Source organism: Vipera ursinii (assembly GCF_947247035.1).
Source record: "Vipera ursinii genome assembly, chromosome: 2".
NCBI classification, from domain to species: domain Eukaryota; kingdom Metazoa; phylum Chordata; class Lepidosauria; order Squamata; family Viperidae; genus Vipera; species Vipera ursinii.
The window spans coordinates 69181184-69199828 of NC_139513.1; the positions used below are offsets into that span (position 1 = coordinate 69181184).

General features: G+C 40.7%; 1 protein-coding gene across 3 annotated transcripts in view; it reads right to left on the bottom strand.

The window, feature by feature from the left end:
- The window catches only part of HEMK1 (HemK methyltransferase 1, mitochondrial release factors N(5)-glutamine), an 80161-nt gene that overhangs the window by 59901 nt on the left and 1615 nt on the right, over positions 1-18645 (bottom strand). For all 3 annotated transcript variants that reach the window (XM_083354972.1, XM_083354973.1, XM_083354974.1), the window contains exons 3-4: positions 12283-12374; positions 10809-10902 (exon numbers count right to left, since the gene is read on the bottom strand). In XM_083354972.1, the coding sequence (XP_083211098.1) occupies positions 10809-10902; positions 12283-12374 (186 nt within the window). The remainder of the gene's footprint in view (positions 1-10808; positions 10903-12282; positions 12375-18645) is intronic.

Here is an 18645-nt window from a genome sequence, read left to right on the forward strand (position 1 = left end):
CACTGCCTCAGAGGTTACACTGGTCTCCAGTGCACTTCTGGGTGCAATCTAAAGTCCTGGTTGTCATCTGTAAAGCCCTTCAGAGCCTGGGACTGGATTACCCTAGTGACCGTCTTCTCCCAGCTGTTTCTATCTGTCCAATCTGATCTAGCAGGATGGCTATGTTCTGGATCCCATGAACCATTGGATGTCGGCTGGCAGGGACCAGATGGGCCTTCTCTGCCATAGCACCTGCCCTCTGGAACATTCTTTCTCCACAGAATGACTCTGTTGGCCTTTGGAAGGCCTTGAAGGCCTGGTGATGAGCCTGGGCCTGGGATTCTGAGTATGTGAAAGGCCTTGTTTTCCTGGTTATGCTGTCATCGACAGATTATAATATCTTCTGGCCTGCTATTTGTGTTTAATTTATTCTTTGTATTTTAATTGTTTTCTTGATTGTTCATTGCCCAGAGTCACTAGTTTGAAATGGGTGGCTATACAAATTGAATAAACAAACAATCGAATTAAAAAATGCTTGGTTCTAGTTTCTCAAGGTTTCTGTATATTTTAAAAATCTGAATCTAACCTTTATACATGAGCAAAATCCACAAAGAGCACAAATGTCTGTAGGTATGAAAAGATAAAACCAAAAAGGCTTTTCTTTAACTCTGACAACCACCTCTAGTTTGTAAACAATGAACTGGCGTGAATAAGTATGTTTTTTCTCTCTCTTATTTTTGCATTAGGTGCTGAATGACTCGAAAAGCAAACTGTGTACTCGTATACCTGGTGTTCACAAACTGCTCTTTCTCCTCCTCCTCTTCCAGCTAGCAAGCAATACAAAGTAGGTCATAGTGAAGCAGAGGCCACAGAAACCTAGAAGGAAAACTTTCCCGTCTCTCCGGGTTACTCAAAGGGAGTAAATGCAATTGTGTGGCACTCTAAGTGACCACTGTGGAAATATTTCAGACATTGTAAAAAGGTACTAAAATAAAGCAGCTGGCACAAATGAGTTCTTGAGAGTGCAATTACACCCTATAAGCTTCTTTAAGTGAGAGTGCCTATCACCACCCATCTCTGCCATTTTGGCCACCCTGTGCACCACTGCCTTTGCTCTGCTGCCCGTTGACCTTCATCATCATCTTCCTCCCACTGCTAAAGTGCATCTAACCCGTCTCTTTGTGAGGCTGTGCAAAGCTTCAGAGTCTTATGCAGCCAGCAGCTGCCTCACAAACTGACCGGTGAAATGCTCCTTGTCAGCAGTGGGAGGAAGAAGTCTATGAAGGTCAGTTGGGGTGGGCTAGGCAGTGGAGCACAAGGTGGCTGGAGTGGTGGTGGTGTGGTGCAGGAAGAAGGGAGCCCTGGGTGGCCAAAATGGAAGAGACGGGGGTGGTGGGGGAGAAAGGTATGGAGGGAGTTGAGGCCGAAGTGAGCTTGGCAGGGCAGGATGAGGGTGAAACCTCGGTCAAACTAGTACAACTGGGACTGCTGAAACTGTTGTTGCCAATGGTACGTCCACATGATGTTTCATTTAGCAGTGGAAATTCCAATCCCAATTAGGGTCATTAAGCAAAGACTTCCAGCAATTTGCAACCCAGTATAAACTGTCTCTTATATGTAAATTCTAGAGTTCCAATAAGGAGCAAGATGTTAATACATGCATACAATTCAGATTTCTCTGGTCAAGATAAAAGATCAGCAGAGGTGTGACAGGACTAAGAGATGCTTTCGGGACAATCTAGCAGACCACTGTGAACTTTTTCTAATCAACTCTGGGTAATTTGTAAGCAGTGAAATACTAATTTTCTTATTAAATGATCAATGAAATTGAATCCTGTATATGTGTCTTTGTATTTGGGTTTTCCCCTCTTCTCCTGAAAACTAAAATAAAGTACTAAAAGTTAAAAAAAAGACCAATCTCTTGTATAATTAATAATATATCATCATCTCCCCTTTTCTATTGCTTTGAGGGATAATATAAAGAAAACTTTGATCTGCTATTGGTTTCATTGATTTTAGTCAAGTCATCATTAAGGCATCGTGATAATTTTTCCATTAAAAAATGCCCAAGATATTCAACATTTCTTCTTAAGAATAGCAAAAGCTATTTTTAAAACTTAAAATGGTTCTGTTAGGAGTTTTGCTAAGATTCAACGGCATGTTTTTACAAAAACAGTCCAACAGCTATCCAATGTTTTTCAGAAAACCTGTAATATTGGAAGTGCATTGCAGTAAAACAGAAACTGCAATCCAGATAGGATGCAGCCCAAAGGAGTCAACGGACTAGAAAATGTGACTGTTTGCTTCCCTCCTCTCATCAGGTAAAATAGTTTGGCCATGTACCGAGGAACCAAACAGTTCCATGACATTTTATACTGTAGAACCAAAGTACACAGATGGAGCAGATATTTGGAAGAAGGAGAAGGGATTGAAGTATTGTAACTATTTTCACCATCAAGTTATGGAGGATCCACAAAGCCCAAATACGCACAGAGAAGGCCAATTGACATGTCACAGGAAACAACCAAGTAAGACATATCATAGGGATCACCGCTTGGGGCATTCTACGTGAAGAAGGCCCAGGTTTTAATTCTAGGCACATTCTCTCCTCTCCATTTTTCTGCCCGTTCTATTTCTTTCATGCAGAATTTAGGCTGGAATTGTAACCGTATTAAAGAAAGAATCTAAGACTAGCTCTGTTTTGTGTCTTCTGGAATGCTAAAGATCTGAAAAACCTCTGACCTGGTCCAAGCTGTTTCGGGGAAACCTTCTTTGTTATCAGCTAGAGCCTGACTCGTATGAAAAGAGTTACCACTGTAATTCACCCAAAATTCACCTCTCATATTCAGTAAACCACTTATTTCAGTCATTTGCTGTGGAAAAGCTATAGTCCTGTTGTAAAAAAGACAAAAGTACCCTGAATGCTTCAGAAAGGTTTTTGATATATATTGGTGCATTTCTCTGAACCAAAGGAACAAAGAACAGGAACAAATATTTCCTAGAAGAAAAAGTAGGTTGTAAAATAAATACGAACTTTGACCAAACTTACTTTCCTTTTCTCTAAAAAGCGAAACATCAATAGGGAAGAAGAAACACCAGGAAGCCTATTAAAACAGCAAAGCAATAATTCCTAGAAGTCAACCCAATAAAATAGCTGTTCTCTGAATTTAAAACCAATCTGCCCCCTAGTGGCCAGCCCTTTTTCTTTTTTCTTTTAACAGATATAAGCACTAATGGGACAATGCATACAAAAATCCAATTTTTCTACATCGCCCATCACTTTATTCTTTTTGTCAGGAAAAGGAATGTTATAAATAGTAGAAAACAGTAAGCTATATAAATTAAGGGCATTACATCTACAAAAAGAAGAAGAAAGAAACATAGCTGAAACGTTTATACTAATACGATTCACTATTTGGAACCAAAGCAGGCAAAGACTTCTTGGATCTGTTGTGGGCACCCTTGCTGTAGCTGTTAAGAACTCCTTAAAGGAGCTGAAGCTTCACTACATGGGCTCATAAAAATAGCAGCTGAGTTCAGGAAGCATTAGGGAAACAGTGGTGGGCATTAGGGAAGCAGTGGTTAGGCAGCAAAGGAATGGGGCTCCTATTGTGCCCATCTATAAACAGAAATTCAATATTGTAAATAAGTTGCTAGCACAGCATTCCAAGTCTAGCAAAAGAGAAGTGCAGTCATTTTGGAAAATGTTAATAGCATAACAACAACATAAGAACAGAGTTGGAAGGGACTTTGAAGGACAGTCCAATCCTCTACTCAAGCAGGAGACCCTATACCACTTCAGGCAAATGGTTGTCCAATCTCTTCTTAAAAACCTCCCGTGTTGGAGCACCCATAACTTCTGGAAGCAAGTCGTTCCACTAATGAATTGTCTCACTTCCAGGAAATTTCTCTGTAGTTCTAGGTTGCTTCTCTCCTTGATTAGTTTCCATCCATTGCTTCTTGTCCTCCCTTCAGGTGTTTTGGAGAATACGTTGACACTCTGTTCTTTGTGAAGATATGAATCCAAGGAAATAGCTAATCTTACAATAAATACACACAACACTGGACTGCAATACCATGTTTATTCCTTTACCTCTTTAGAAACCCAAAGGAAGCTCTGTTGGGTTACTGTTCTTTCCTTATTTCCTTTCCTTCTCAATCCGCACTGGGATACACATTAGCTAAGGAAATAAGGAAAATCTTCCATGTACATAAAACACTCACTGCAAATTTCATCAAGCAAATGGGTTGATTTATCGTAATTTTCATCAAGTTTTATAACTATTCTCAAGTGTAAAAAAAGTTATGGCCAGCCAATTAGAGAGAAGAAAATGGCCGTATGTTCTTCTGGTAAACAAACAAAAAAAAAAGAGAGAGAAGCATTTTGTAGCTGCAGTTTCTTTCATCATCTACCATTTAAATGACATTCCTGGAAAAAGCCCCACAAGAAAAATCCCGTTGTTTTGAAATAAGCAAAGTGACCTCACACAGCCTATGAACTTTGAGTGATTAAAAGACTGGCCAGCCACTCAGCTTGTGCAACAAGATTTATATAAATACTGTGCTAGTGATTCTTGGAAGACACACAGTCATGTAGCTCTGTCTTGCTAGATGCTGCTTGGGCACTCAGTTTTTCTCTATTCTTTTTGATCATGATGGTCTTTTGATTAAGCTGCATGAAACTTGCTTGTTCGCTTTTATTACTCTTCTCTGATTGCACAGGCGCGTGGTCATGAGGTTCTCTATGTCAGGGCTTTTCAACCTTTTCACCCATTGTACCACTTTTAGGATATGGCAACATCCGAGTACCACCAGTCACCTACCAAGGTGTCAAAAACTTGATGACCAAAAAAAAAAGGGAAAAAAGTGATGAAGTACAGATAGTCCTCGACTTACAACAGTTTGTTTAGTTCACTTCAGATGCCAAGCATCTGAATGCAAATCACAAGACCCTGGAGATGCTGCCACATTCCAGCTGATCGGCGCTTCTGGGCTCAGCAGATGTGCCAGGATCAGCACTGAGTTCCAGCTGGAGCCTGGCGCTGATCCTGATGCTTCCACTGAGCCCTGACAGCCCCCAAAAGCGCTGATCCTGGCGCTTCCGCTGAGCCCTGACAGCCCTGCAGCTTCATCCGTCTCTCGCTCAGGCTTGTGGGGTGCTGCCACCAGTTCAGCTCATTCCCCTCCCCCACTACCACTTTTCTAGGATGGTCGCGTACCACCTGCCAGGTGCCAACGTACCACAAGTGGTACCTATACCACTGGTTGAAAAGCCCTGCTCTATGTGGCCTAATCCTTTCCTTTTCCCCATCTTGTTTGTTTCATTTTAATTTCAGCATGGGGGAATTACTCATCTCACTTTCCAATGCCTTCACAGCCACAACTGCCCCGCTGTCTCCTTTGCCACCATCCCCCTTCCAATGCGAGCACGTACTTGGGCCGTGCTTCCGTCCTACATTTTTTGGGGGTGGGGGTGGATGAGAAGGGGGCTGCAAATGGCTCCAAGATCTGGGGGCAGATTGCTGCGAAAGAGGAAGTGGGATCAGAGGAAAAAGCAAAACTGGGGCTAAGCTGGCATTGGCTGCCCCAAGAACGTGTCAGTGCTGGGCCAACAAAATTGAGGGTGGGGCACGGGGTGCTAGTGGTGGCGGGGAGAAGACGGGAAGGAAGTCAGAGTACGATGATGATAATGATTACCAATACACCCAAACCTAGCTAAATACATTAAATCCAAGATATGGTAGAAATACCCAGAATCATGGGCCACATCATCCTCTGCCTCACTACCTGCTTTCAGTTTGATGGACAAATATTACCAACAAATCAGAGGCTTCATAGCAAAAGCCCTTATACAGTCTCTAGAAATACTACTAAAAGTATGGATCCAGTATGCAGATATGTCATAATAAAAAAGGGAGAACTAGAGGAGACACATGAAACAATCAACAACATCTTCAAAGGAATAAAATTCACAATGTGAGAAGAAAATATAACATGCTACTCTTCCTGAATATTCTCATCAGAAGAGGAAATGATAGCAACTTAGAAATGTAAGTCTATGGAAAAATAATCTGCATTAATCAAATGCTCTATTATCAAAGTAATAACGCTATCTTCCACAAGAGGAGCTGTGCAAGAACATTATTCAGACAAATGCGCCGCAGCAACACAGAACACCAGAAAAAGTAACAGGCTGCCTATACCAGGGGTCAGCAACCTTAAACACTCAAAGAGCCACTTGGACCTGTTTCCCAGAGAGAAAAAAAACACTGGGAGCTGCAAATGTGCGCGCGCACAAAAGGGGGGAAAACTTGATTGAAGAGTTTAAATAAAAAGAAATAGAGGCTGCTGTGCATGAGTTCTCTCTCTCTCTCTCTCTCTCTCTCCCTCTCTTTCTCTCCCTCCCTCTCCTCCCCCCCCGTCTCTCCCTCTCTCCGATCTTCTGCTCACCTGGTAAGCTGGCACACACTTATTGGGCTGGCTTTCCTGCTCTTGAGAGCTGTTGCTTTTTGCTGCTTCCTGCTTCCTGTGGAGACACAGCAAAGGCAGGAGCCACCCCAATAAGCTTGTCAGCTTCTCGGAGAACAGCATGAGTTACACAAAAACACAAACAAACACACACACAGAGAAGGGAAGCGCAAGTGCCTGTCTCTGTCTCTGCAAGCAGGAGAATGCTGAAAGAGCCGCATGCGGCTCCAGAGCCACAGGTTTCTGACCCATGGCCTATACAACAGCAGTCCCCAACCTTTGTGGCTTGTGCAAGTGGTGGGCCGGTGTGCATGCATGTGCATGCAGAACTCAATTCACGTGAGTGGTGGGCCGAAGCTGTTGTGATTCAGTGTCAGCCTGTGCTCCCAGCAGCTGAGTCCGATGAATTTGAGGAGGAGGAGGAGGAGGAGGAGGGTTTTGGAGAGCCTTTGGTGTCAGAGGAAGGCTCTGATGCACTGCAGGACTCTCAGCCTGGCCCCTCCAGTCATGTTCCTCATGAGGCTCAGCTGCGTGAGTACGAAGTGTCGGACTCAGAAGAGTCACAACTGAATCTGTTCAGAGACGCTAGAAGCAGAAGGCAATCCAGCAGAGCAGAGCAGAGCAGAGCAGAGCAAATCAATGAGGCAACTCAGTGAGAGGAGAAGGCAGTGAGAAGCCACGCCTTGGGACTGATAATAAAAGGGGAAGGTGTGGGCAGGGCTGGTTGCTGAAGGCAACCGTTTGGAGACATTCTAAGAGAATCCTAGTCTGTTCTTGCTAATTCTGTTTAACTCTTGTTTGTTGACTCTTGTTTGATATTTTGATTCATTTATTGAAGGAAATATTCTGTTACTTTTTGTTTGAACTGTAAATAAATTTGGGTTGGGTTTTCCCAGCCTATTGACTGTAAAAAGGAAAAAGGGGTTGTCCCTGACACACAAACAGGGCCGGTCGTAGGCTGGAACAGAACAGAAGTGCACACACATGCACATAATTGCAAGTAGAGCTATGCATGCATGTGCGTGTGTGCCAGCCCACTGGTTGCATGAGTTAAGCTGTGCACATGCATATATGCAAGATTTCACCACAACAATGATAATGGAAAAGATATTTTATCTTTCAGGACTTCAAAACAAACGAGGATAAGACAGAAGATCTAACAAAATGGATTATAGAACAGTCAGGAGAAGCATTAGAATTTGGAAGACAAAAAACGTACATCCTACTTAATTTGTCTTTTCTATTCCCAACAATACTCATAAAAATACAGGAAGAATCCCCTGGCAAGCAGAACATACTGACATGGAAAGATACATGGCAAAAGAAGAAGCCCAGAGTCAGATTCAAGAGATTTGATTCAACTTACCAGATGGAGATCTATATGGTTAAACACTTGTTTGAATATGATTAAAGGAATAGATAAATTTTGGATATAAAGGGGCCCTACACTAAGAGGTAGAAGATATGTGTAGTATAGTACTTTTTATAATATAGGAGATGTAAAAATATTGGGATGGTATTTGTGAATGAAAAGTTTGGATATTTAAAAGTAATTAAATTTGAGAAAATTATTACTGATAAGAATGGTTTGAATACTGAGGGGAAATCAAGCTTAAATAAGAATCTTGAAAACAGGACATATAGTGACTTAATAAGATAACTTTTACACATACAATTGAAACATAAGCCGATTAGAAAAGCTATTATATGTGGATGTTACTGTTATTTGTACAAACACAAGAAAAATGTTTATATCCAACCTTGTATGCATCAAAAGTATTAAGAATTATATTTGTTCAATGTTGACAAAGGAGAATACTACTGGAAGAAGAGAAGATCAAAGAAATATATCATTAACTAATATACTGATTATGGAATTACAGAAATTAATTATTATTGTTTTAAAATATACGAACACAGACAACACGCTGTTTACCAAGCACTAAATATTGCTATTGTAAAAAAATCAATAAAATCTATATTTTTAAAAAAGAAACTCCTTCCTCTCACAATGCACAGAGAGACTCACCCATCAACTCCCCATCGTCCTGTGCGCTCCCTCAGGGTCCCGCCGGTCAGGGAATGCCGGTGGGTGATCCCCAGGGGGAGGGTGTTCTCTGTGGGCGCGCCTGCCCTATGGAATCAATTGCCGGTGGAACTCCGGATCGCCCCCGACCTTTGTTCGTTTCGCTGGGACCTAAAAACCTGGCTTTTTGAGTTAGCTGGCCTGGACTGAGGGGTTTTAAGGTTTTTAAAGTCTAATTTTAAATTTTGGGGCTATTGATTTTATTTTATTTTAATTTTTATATTGTATTGTTTTAATTTTGCCCTGTGAACCGCCCCGAGTCCTTCGGGAAAAGGGTGGTATATAAATTGAATTAAATAAAATAAATAAATAAAACAAATAATTTGAACTGGGAAACTGTGAGCATTCTAGACCTAACTTGATCTAAAAATGCTAGGGAATTTCTGCACGGGTAGCATTCAAATTCAAATCAGCTTGCAATAGAGACATAGAGATAAAACTACATTTACAGACTATTCAAAAGAGACAATTAAAAAGAATGAAACAAAAAGATCGGTATCCTCCTCTCCAGAGCTTACACCCAGACAGGAAGGGATTAACATCAGACGAACAATTGAGAGGAAACAATACCCTAATCAAGGAATTCTCAGAGAGAAAGCCCCATTTCTGCCAACACAGGGAGCAAACCCAAACTCACTAGGACTGATGGTTTTACTGAATAAGGTGATGAAATGTCTGCAAGCCAAACAACCAAGCTCACAGAAAACCAAGGACTGATTGTTGTTTTTTCTGTATCTCTGATTATCTACACAAACAATAAACTGAGCCAGTGATATGGAAGCATTTTTAAAAAGAAATGTTAAAATAGCACTTACTTAGAGAATAGCAAGTGTTTAAAGTAGCTGTAGTATTCCAGGAAGATAAATGAAGAAATATCTAGTAGTTCTAACATTATGCACTTCAGACTGTCAGTCTCTGTTACCCATTACATTAAATGCACATTTTATTGGTAAGAAGATCATTCAAAAATCCAATACGGTATAATATCAGTAATAACTGATAACAAACTGATAAATTCCATACATTCCTTACATTCAGTTCAGGTCCATTCAGGAATTTGAGCACAGAGAGGGAGAAGGATAGAAGGTCAGCTAAATTAGGGCATGAAAAAAGAAGCCCACTGCTGTGCTTTGAAATTAGTCCCACATAATATCTGATACGTTGGCAAACACAAAGATAGACCATGACAGTGTACTTAACTATAAATCAGGCTGGCCTAGGTAGATTTCAAAACAGTGAGAATACCATTTTGTTTTTCTTTTCCCCATGACTGCTTGCATCACATACTTGTTTACAAACCAGGTGGGCAGGCTGCAGCTCTGTGACAATGAGAGCCTGGCATAGAAAGTAACATTAGGATTGTCACTTTGGGGTTGGGCTATTACTTTTAAGCTCCTTTTGCAAAGGAAGATTTGGCATCTAGATCAGGGGTGTCAAACTCAATTTCATTGAGGGCCTCATCAGCATTGCAGTTGCCCTCAAGGGGCCGGGTGGGCATGGCCAGGGTGGGCGTGGCCTACTGGGTGGGCGTGGCTAGAGTGCGTATGGCCTACTGGGTGGGCGTGGCCAGCTCTACATCGTTCGCATCAAGGGTGCCTATGGGGGCCTGGGCAGGAGTGGGACAGATCTGAGGGTCTCTGGCAGAAGGAGGGTCTCTGGGCCAGGGCCAAGGCAGTGGGGGCCGTTCCCTCACTGTTTCCAGGATGGTTTCGCGGGCCACATGAAACCACTTCGTGGGCCGCATCCGGCCCCCAGGCCTTGTGTTTGACATGTCTGATCTAGATTATTAAGGGATGTACTGAGGTTCAGATCTTTTGTTAGAATTTGGCATCTATAAGGGATCACAAAATAATTCATCGCTATGTTCCATAGTAAGGCGGAAACTGTCCTTGCCCAATGGATAAAGTGTAATTTCCAACCTGGAACACCAGAGCATCTGGAAACTGTTAAAACTTTTTGGTAAACATCCACACACTCGAGTCTAGACATCAGGTTTGTGGAAAAAGTGAGGAATTCAAGAGAAAAACTGCATCGCGGGGGATAAAAAAATGGCAATTAAACTTATTCTGAAATTTCTTTCCAGTCATCGGACAATGAGACCAACGTACACATGTAAAATTCCTATGCTTATGAGAAGGCACAAGAAGAGCCCCCTGTTCCTATTTATGTTCCCTCAAGCTGGCTGACCACCACTCTGCTTGCTTCAAAACAAAAGGTTGCAGGCACTTATATGCATGTAGAAAACAGCTGCAGTTTTCCCTTTCCAATCACTTGCCTCTGTCTCTGGTCGAGGAATGAAAACTGGAGGCTTCATCTTGAGTGTCAGATCTTGGAAATCCCATTCACCGAGAACATACTGTACTGGCATCCTGGAATAGAAGGCGAGTTGTGCGATACTTTTGGCCAAAGTTGTACAAATGTAATTATCACATTTAACTCGCCACCGTGTGCTAAAACACAAACCGCACTGGCAGTCCTTTCCTCCGTGAGTGAAATGGGAAGCAAGAACATCCAGTACCACCAGAGAGCATTTTATCATAAATAATTTCTAAATGTACCTTGATGTCATTAAGAAGCTCTTTTATTTTTGAAGCAAAAATATCGTCACCACAAGCTTATCCATTACTCTGCCAATTGTTCAATTACAGCCTCCTGCAACATGGTTTTACTCAACCTTTATAGTTTAGCATTCAAGCTTCCCAAGGTCTAAGACAATTCTTCACAAAAGAGTTCTGCTTCTCATCAAACAGAAAGTACAATAAAACTTTAAAACTTCATAAGCATAATATTGTAACCTATTTCAAAGTACGACTATGCTAGTAGCCCAGATGCTGTACTTTCTTTTACTGTAAAAATAGGGCTTTAGTAACTAGCTTATGCCAATTGCCACATGACAAAACTTTTCCCATTGTTATGGTTCCTTTGAATTGCTCTATTTGCTGTGAATCTCATAGACACATATATTTATATAGCTATACATACAGATTTTGATTGTAGGCTTCTCTTAAACTTTTGCATTGGGTGGATATCAACTAAGTAATTCTGTCACTGCTGTAAGAGCCTTGGTGGAGCAGTGGGCTGATGCCTCCTTAAGTAACACCAGCTGCCTGCAATTAGTGCAGGTTCGCATCCCACCAGGCTCAAGGTTGACTCAGCCTTCCATCCTTCCGAGGTAGGTAAAATGAGGACCCAGATTGTTGGGGGCAATTAAGCTGACTTTGTAATAATGCCGCTTGGGGTGTGTGTGTGAAAGCCCTAATAAGCAGGCATATACATAGAATGAAGGCTACTGCTAAGCTTGTAAGCCGCCCTGAGTCTTCGGAGAAGGGCGGGATATAAATGGAATTAAAATAAAAAAAAATAAAAAAAATAAAAAAATTATATATATGTGTGTGTGTGTGTGTGTGTGTGTGTGTGTTGTAACTGTGACAGTAATAAAACAGAACACCCAAATGACCCATTTTTTTCCCTTCCATTATTTCAGTACACCGGCCTCAATGAAGGTTTCCGATCAGCTGATGTTGCAATTTGGCTGCTTTAGTTTCTATGTGTTCCATGTTTATAAAGAACTCCTAGATCAGGGGTGTTAAATTTGCAACAACACATGACGTGTTTCGATGTATCGTGACTTTATTGCCATTGCCGGCAATGGGGTGGGCGCGTTTTCTCTATAATGCATCCAGCCCGCAGGCCGGCAGTTTAACACCTCTGTCCTAGATGAAGGAAAAAAATCCAGAGTGCCTACCTACCGTTGCAGTCGTTTAGCACAGAGCTGTTGGATCTGTTTTTGTTGCTTTGCTGAAAGGGGAGCAGATATGCTGCTGGCATCCAGACTCTGGAACTGAATAATAAATATTTTATTTTAAACTAAGAATCCACATTCTTTGTAAAATGGTCAACTACCCACCATAGATATATGGTCATTATTAAAAAAGACTATGGAAAAATTAAATCTATTTAATCCAGCATGTTGGATGCCATTCTGACATGTCATCACAATCTGATGTCATCTGGAAACACTGGACTTTTTACAGATGTCAATGCGTCTTCCCCCATAGAGGAATTACAGAGATGGCCTTGAAGAAGGAATTCAACCACCATTACATAAACATCAGCTTAGCCCAGATAGCTTAGTTTCTCCCCTTTGGAGAATGAAAGGTAAAGGCTGAATTAACATCAACAAAGGAGGATAGCCACAATTCCAGCATTGTAAATTGCTTTCAAGGCCATATTGCTTCTAAATGCAAGAGGCTCATAATAACTTGTTTGGTAGATAAAGAGTATACAAGTCTAATTCCCTTTTTAAGTAACCACTGTCAAACAAGAGATTCAAAGCTGGCAATATGAAGGCTGACAAAGGATGAATTTCTCATCTACTAGCCTTCTAATGGTCATGTCCAACTGAGTTTTCAATACGGAGAATCTAAATTAAAAGCATATTTGACAGATGCCTCTCCAGCATCCAATGAAGGGAAATTCAATGTCTGCATAAATGGCTCCACTAACCAATAGCTCCCCCTTCATGGATTACTGCCTTGTCGTGGCGAAGGGGCTTGTGTAATTCAATGAAGCTATGAGCTATGCCGTGCAGGGCCACCCAAGATGGACAGGTCATAGCAGAGTGTTCTGACAAAAGGTGATCCACTGGAGAAGGAAATGGCAACCCACTCCAGTATCTTTGCCATGAAAACCCTATGGACAGTACCAAAAGGCAAAATGATATGACACTGGAAGATGAGCCCCTCAGGTCGGAAGGCGTCCAATATGCTACTGGGGAAGAGCAGAGGGCTAGTACTAGTAGCATCAGAAAGAATGAAGCGACTGGGCCAAAGCCGAAAGGATGCTCAGCTGTGGATGTGTCTGGTGGTGAAAGGAAAGTCCGATGCTGTAAAGATTTTTTTTCCATAGGAACCTGGAATGTAAGATCCATGAATCAAGGAAAGCTGGACGTGGTCAAACAAGAGATGACAAGACTGAACATCGACATCTTATGTATCAGTGAACTAAAATGGACAGGAATGGGTGAATTTAATTCAGATGACCATCAGGTATACTACTGCGGGCAAGAATCCCTCAGAAGAAATGGAGTAGCCTTCATAGTCAATAAAAGAGTAGGAAAAGCAATACTGGGGTACAACCCTCAAAATGACAGAATGATCTCAGTTCGAATCCAAGGCAAACCATTCAATATTACAGCAGTCCAAGTCTATGCCCCAACCACCGGTGCTGAAGAGGATGAAATTGACCGGTTCTTATAGAACTAACACCAAAAAATGATGTCCTTTTCATCATGGGGGATTGGAATGCTAAAGTAGGAAGCCAAAAGATAAGCAGAATAACAGGCAAGTTTGGCCTTGGAGTACAAAATGAAGCAGGGCACAGGTTGATAGAATTTTGTCAAGAGAATACGATGGCCATAGCAAACACTCTTTTCCAACAACCCAAGAGACGGCTCTACACATGGACATCACCAGACGTTCAACACAGAAATCAGATTGACTATGTGCTCTGCAGCCAAAGATGGAGAACCTCTATACAGTCAGTAAAAACAGGACCAGGAGCTGACTGTGGCTCAGACCATGAGCTTCTCATTGCAAAGTTTAGGCTTAAACTGAATAAAGTAGGGAAAAGCACTAGGCCACTCAGGTATGAATTAAATCATATCCCGGTTGAATATACAGTAGAGGTGACAAATAGATTTAAGGAATTAGATTTGATAGACAAAGTGCCTGAAGAACTATGGACAGAGGTTCGCAACATTGTACAACAGGTAGCATCCAAAACCATCCCAAAGAAAAAGAAATGCAAGAAAGCAAAATGGCTGTCTGAGGAAGCTTTGCAAATAGCTGAGGAAAGGAGGAAAGCGAAAGGCAAGGGAGAAAAAGAAAGATACGCCCAATTGAATGCAGAATTCCAGAGAATAGCTAGAAGAGATAAGAATGCCTTCTTAAATGAAGAGTGCAAAGAAATAGAAGAAAACAATAGAATAGGGAGGGCCAGAGATCTTTTCAAGAAAATTGGAGAGATGAAGGGAACGTTTAATGCAAAAATGGGCATGATAAAGGACCAAAACGGCAGAGACCTAACAGAGGCAGAAGAGATTAAGAAGAGGTGGCAAAATTACACAGAAGAACTATATAAGAATGAGCTTAACGTCCCTGATAATCACAATAAGGTGGTCAATGACCTCGAGCCAGACATCCTTGAATGTGAAGTGAAGTGGGCCTTAGAAAAGCTGAGCAACAACAAAGCTAGTGGAGGTGACAGTATTCCAGCTGAGCTATTCAAAATCTTAAAAGACGATGCAGTAAAAGTGCTACACTCAATTTGCCAGCAAATTTGGAAAACCCAACAGTGGCCACAGGATTGGAAAAGATCAGTTTACATTCCAATTCCAAAGAAAGGCAGTGCCAAAGAATGTTCAAACTATTGCACCACTGCACTCATTTCTCATGCTAGTAAAGTTATGTTTAAAATCCTACAAGCTAGACTCCAGCAGTATGTGGATCGAGAACTACCAGAAGTACAGGCAGGATTTCGAAGAGGCAGAGGAACTAGAGATCAAATTGCCAACATACGCTGGATCATGGAGAAAGTAGAGAGTTCCAGAAAAACATCTACTTTTGCTTCATGGACTATGCTAAAGCATTTGATTGTGTGGATCATAACAAACTGTGGCAAGTTCTTAAAGAGATGGGTGTACCAGACCATCTTATTTGTCTCTTGAGAAACCTATATGCGGGCCAAGAAGCAACAGTGAGAACTGGATACGGAACCACTGATTGGTTCAAAATTGGGAAAGGAGTCCGGCAAGGCTGTATACTGTCGCCCTGCCTATTTAACTTATATGCAGTGCACATCATGAGAAAGGCAGGGCTAGATGAATCAAAAGTTGGAATTAAGATTGCCGGAAAAAATATCAACAACCTAAGTTATGCAGATGATACCACTCTAATGGCAGAAAGTGAAGAAGAACTAAAGAACCTCTTGTTGCAGGTGAAGAAGGAGAGTGCAAAAGTTGGGTTGAAACTAAACATTAAGAAAACTAAGATCATGGCATCCGGCCCTCTCAATTCCTGGCAAATAGATGGGGAAGAAATGGAGGTAGTGAGAGATTTTATTTTCCTGGGCTCCAAGATCACTGCAGATGGGGACTGTAGCCAAGAAATTAAAAGACGCTTGCTCCTCGGGAGGAAAGCCATGACAAATCTAGACAGCACACTAAAAAGCAGAGACATCACTTGTCAACAAAAGTGCGTATAGTCAAGGCTATGGTCTTCCCAGTTGCAATGTATGGCAGTGAAAGTTGGACCATAAGAAAGGCCGAGCGCCAAAGAATTGAGGCCTTTGAGCTATGGTCCTGGAGAAGACTCCTGCGAGTCGCTTGGACTGCAAGGCAATCAAACCAGTCAGTCCTAGAGGAGTTCAATCCTGACTGCTCTTTAGAAGGCCAGATCCTGAAGTTGAAACTCAAATACTTTGGCCACCTAATGAGAAGGAAGGACTCACTGGAGAAGAGCCTAATGCTGGGAAAGATTGAGGGCAAGAGAAGAAGGGGACGACAGAGAATGAGGTGGCAGGATGGAGTCACTGAAGCAGTAGGTGTGAGCTTAAGTGGACTCCAGAAGATGGTAGAGGACAAGAAGTCCTGGAGGAACATTGTCCACAGGGTCACGATGGGTCGGACATGACTTCACAGCTAACAACAAACCAATTGCTCTATCATTTCCTTTAATGAGAATAGCTCATAAAGGCTAACTTTCATTGAATCAGTTATAAACACAGAGGACAGATGGTATGTGCCCATATACAGTAAGGAAAATAAGTGAGTACTTTAATTACTCTTCTGTATTTCCCAATTCAGCACTCTTAATTTCTGTCTTTCCTCAATCCTCTTCCAAATAAAATATTAAAATTCATGTTTGGTCATATGTTTGGGGTTTTAACATTATTTTAACTAACTTACCACATTGGGCACAATCATTTAACTTTAAATCTTGTATCCTGTATTCTTATTTTATTGCCCTGTACACCGCCCTGAGTCCTTCGGGAGAAGGGCGGTATATAAATCAAATAAATAAATAAATAAATAAATAAATAAATAAATAAATAAATAAATATTACACACATTCTAACAATTTACCTTCCTGCAACTTAAATCCATTATTTAGTATTACCATACTCTGAGACAAAGCAATATAATTAATGCTAAATATCCATAATAAACAAATATATAGCATGGGGAATGATAAAATCAGAGCTTTTATTTAAGCCATCACATCCAAGCAATGGATGGAAACTAATCAAAGAAAGAAGCAACCTAGGACTAACTAAAGAAAAACTTCCTGACAGTTAGAACAATTAATCAGTGGAACAACCTGCCTCCAGAAGCTGTGAATGTTCCAACACTGGAAGTTTTTAAGAAGATACTGGAGAGCCATTTGTCTGAAATGGTATAGGGTTTCCTGCCTGAGCAGTGGGTTGGACTAGAAGACCTCCAAGGTCCCTTCCAACTCTATTGTTGTTATTATTATTATCATCCAATTTCCTGCTCAGTGCAGGAATCTAATTTAAAAGCATTTCTAAAAGATGGCTGTTCAGCCTCGGCTTGAACACATTTAGTAATACAAACATCAGTATCAATCTTAGTAATTGGTTCCTTTTTTGATATAGCTGTTAGGATATTTTCTTAGTACTAATATTTACCTGTATTTCAGTCTTCTGCAGCCAGCAAGGAAATTAAAATTATTAGCTATATAAAACTGTATGCTGATTATTTATTTTTGTTAAATTTTTATGCTGCCCATCTTCCCCTATAAGATGACTATTTATTTTTGTGGGTTTCTTAAAATATAAAGGCAGTTTTTAATGAGCATCTTTTAAGAAGAAATTGTATTTTATATATGTAAGCTACTTGTGGCACAGGTAGGATTAAGGCTGTTTACACTTTTTCTAATTAAAAAAAAAATCTTTTATTTACTACACTATTTATTATTTACCAAAGCACTTATAACTGATGACAATGATATAAATGTTAGAATCCAAGAAAAAAAATGTTGCTATGTAAAGGTGAAGAAAAGGAAGTAATAAACACTTTAATAATGCCAAAAATGCTAAAGCTGCAGGTAAAGAATATATAACTGGATGTGGGTTTGGATGGCTTTTGAGACTTGCTTAATAAGTATGTATGAAAACTGCATGATTGGAAAAATATCATTATTGTTTTATTATGGAAAGAGAAAGATACGGTAATACGAATGTATGTGCAAAATGTAATGGGACCACTTAATTAAATGCTATTGGGAAGATATTTGACAAATCCTGCTTAAAAACCTTGAATTGGTGACAGTGAGCAAAATTTGGAAAGTGCACTGTGACTGTTGGGCAGGGACTTGTGCAGAAGAGATTTTAATTCATTTAGTTTGCTGAGAAAGATACAAATGTGAGAAAAAAATGGGGAACGTGGTACATGGGATATGATGGAAACAATGAAGTGAATAGACAGAAAGCTAGGGAAAGTTGGAGCTGATGATGTTGGTGTAACCTAGCTTCTGCTGCTTTCTTTTCTTACCTCATGCCTTCACTGTAATTTCATTATCTAACTATTTATTTTTCCTTCTCAGCACTCTGCATATTACTTACCCCCAAAGGGAAGAGATGAATGTTCATGTATGAGCATGTCCTTCTAACTGCTGATTAAGCCTAATTTCTAGTAAAGAAGCAGGAGCAGTGGTTTAATCATTATAACTATGGCAAATGAAGACACGTATACATCTGAGGTACTTAATAATCAAGAAAGATATATTAAAAGCCAATGTCACTGCAAACAGTGAACATTTCCATGTATTTTGACCAGCACAATTCTTTGGAAGCATGCCCAAGCTACAACCTGCCTGCAAGAAGTGCTACTTATCTCTTAGGGAGATTTGTTATGTGCCAAAGGACAGGTAAAATTGATCTTGAGGGATCCATTTTGATGCTCGGTACACACATACACATATTGTATTAGATCATCCAGTTGTGGGCTGAAAATATTTGGATAATCACCACAGTGTAGAAGAGAGATAGAAAAACATAAAATATATTTGTTACTGCATTTAATGTTAATCTAT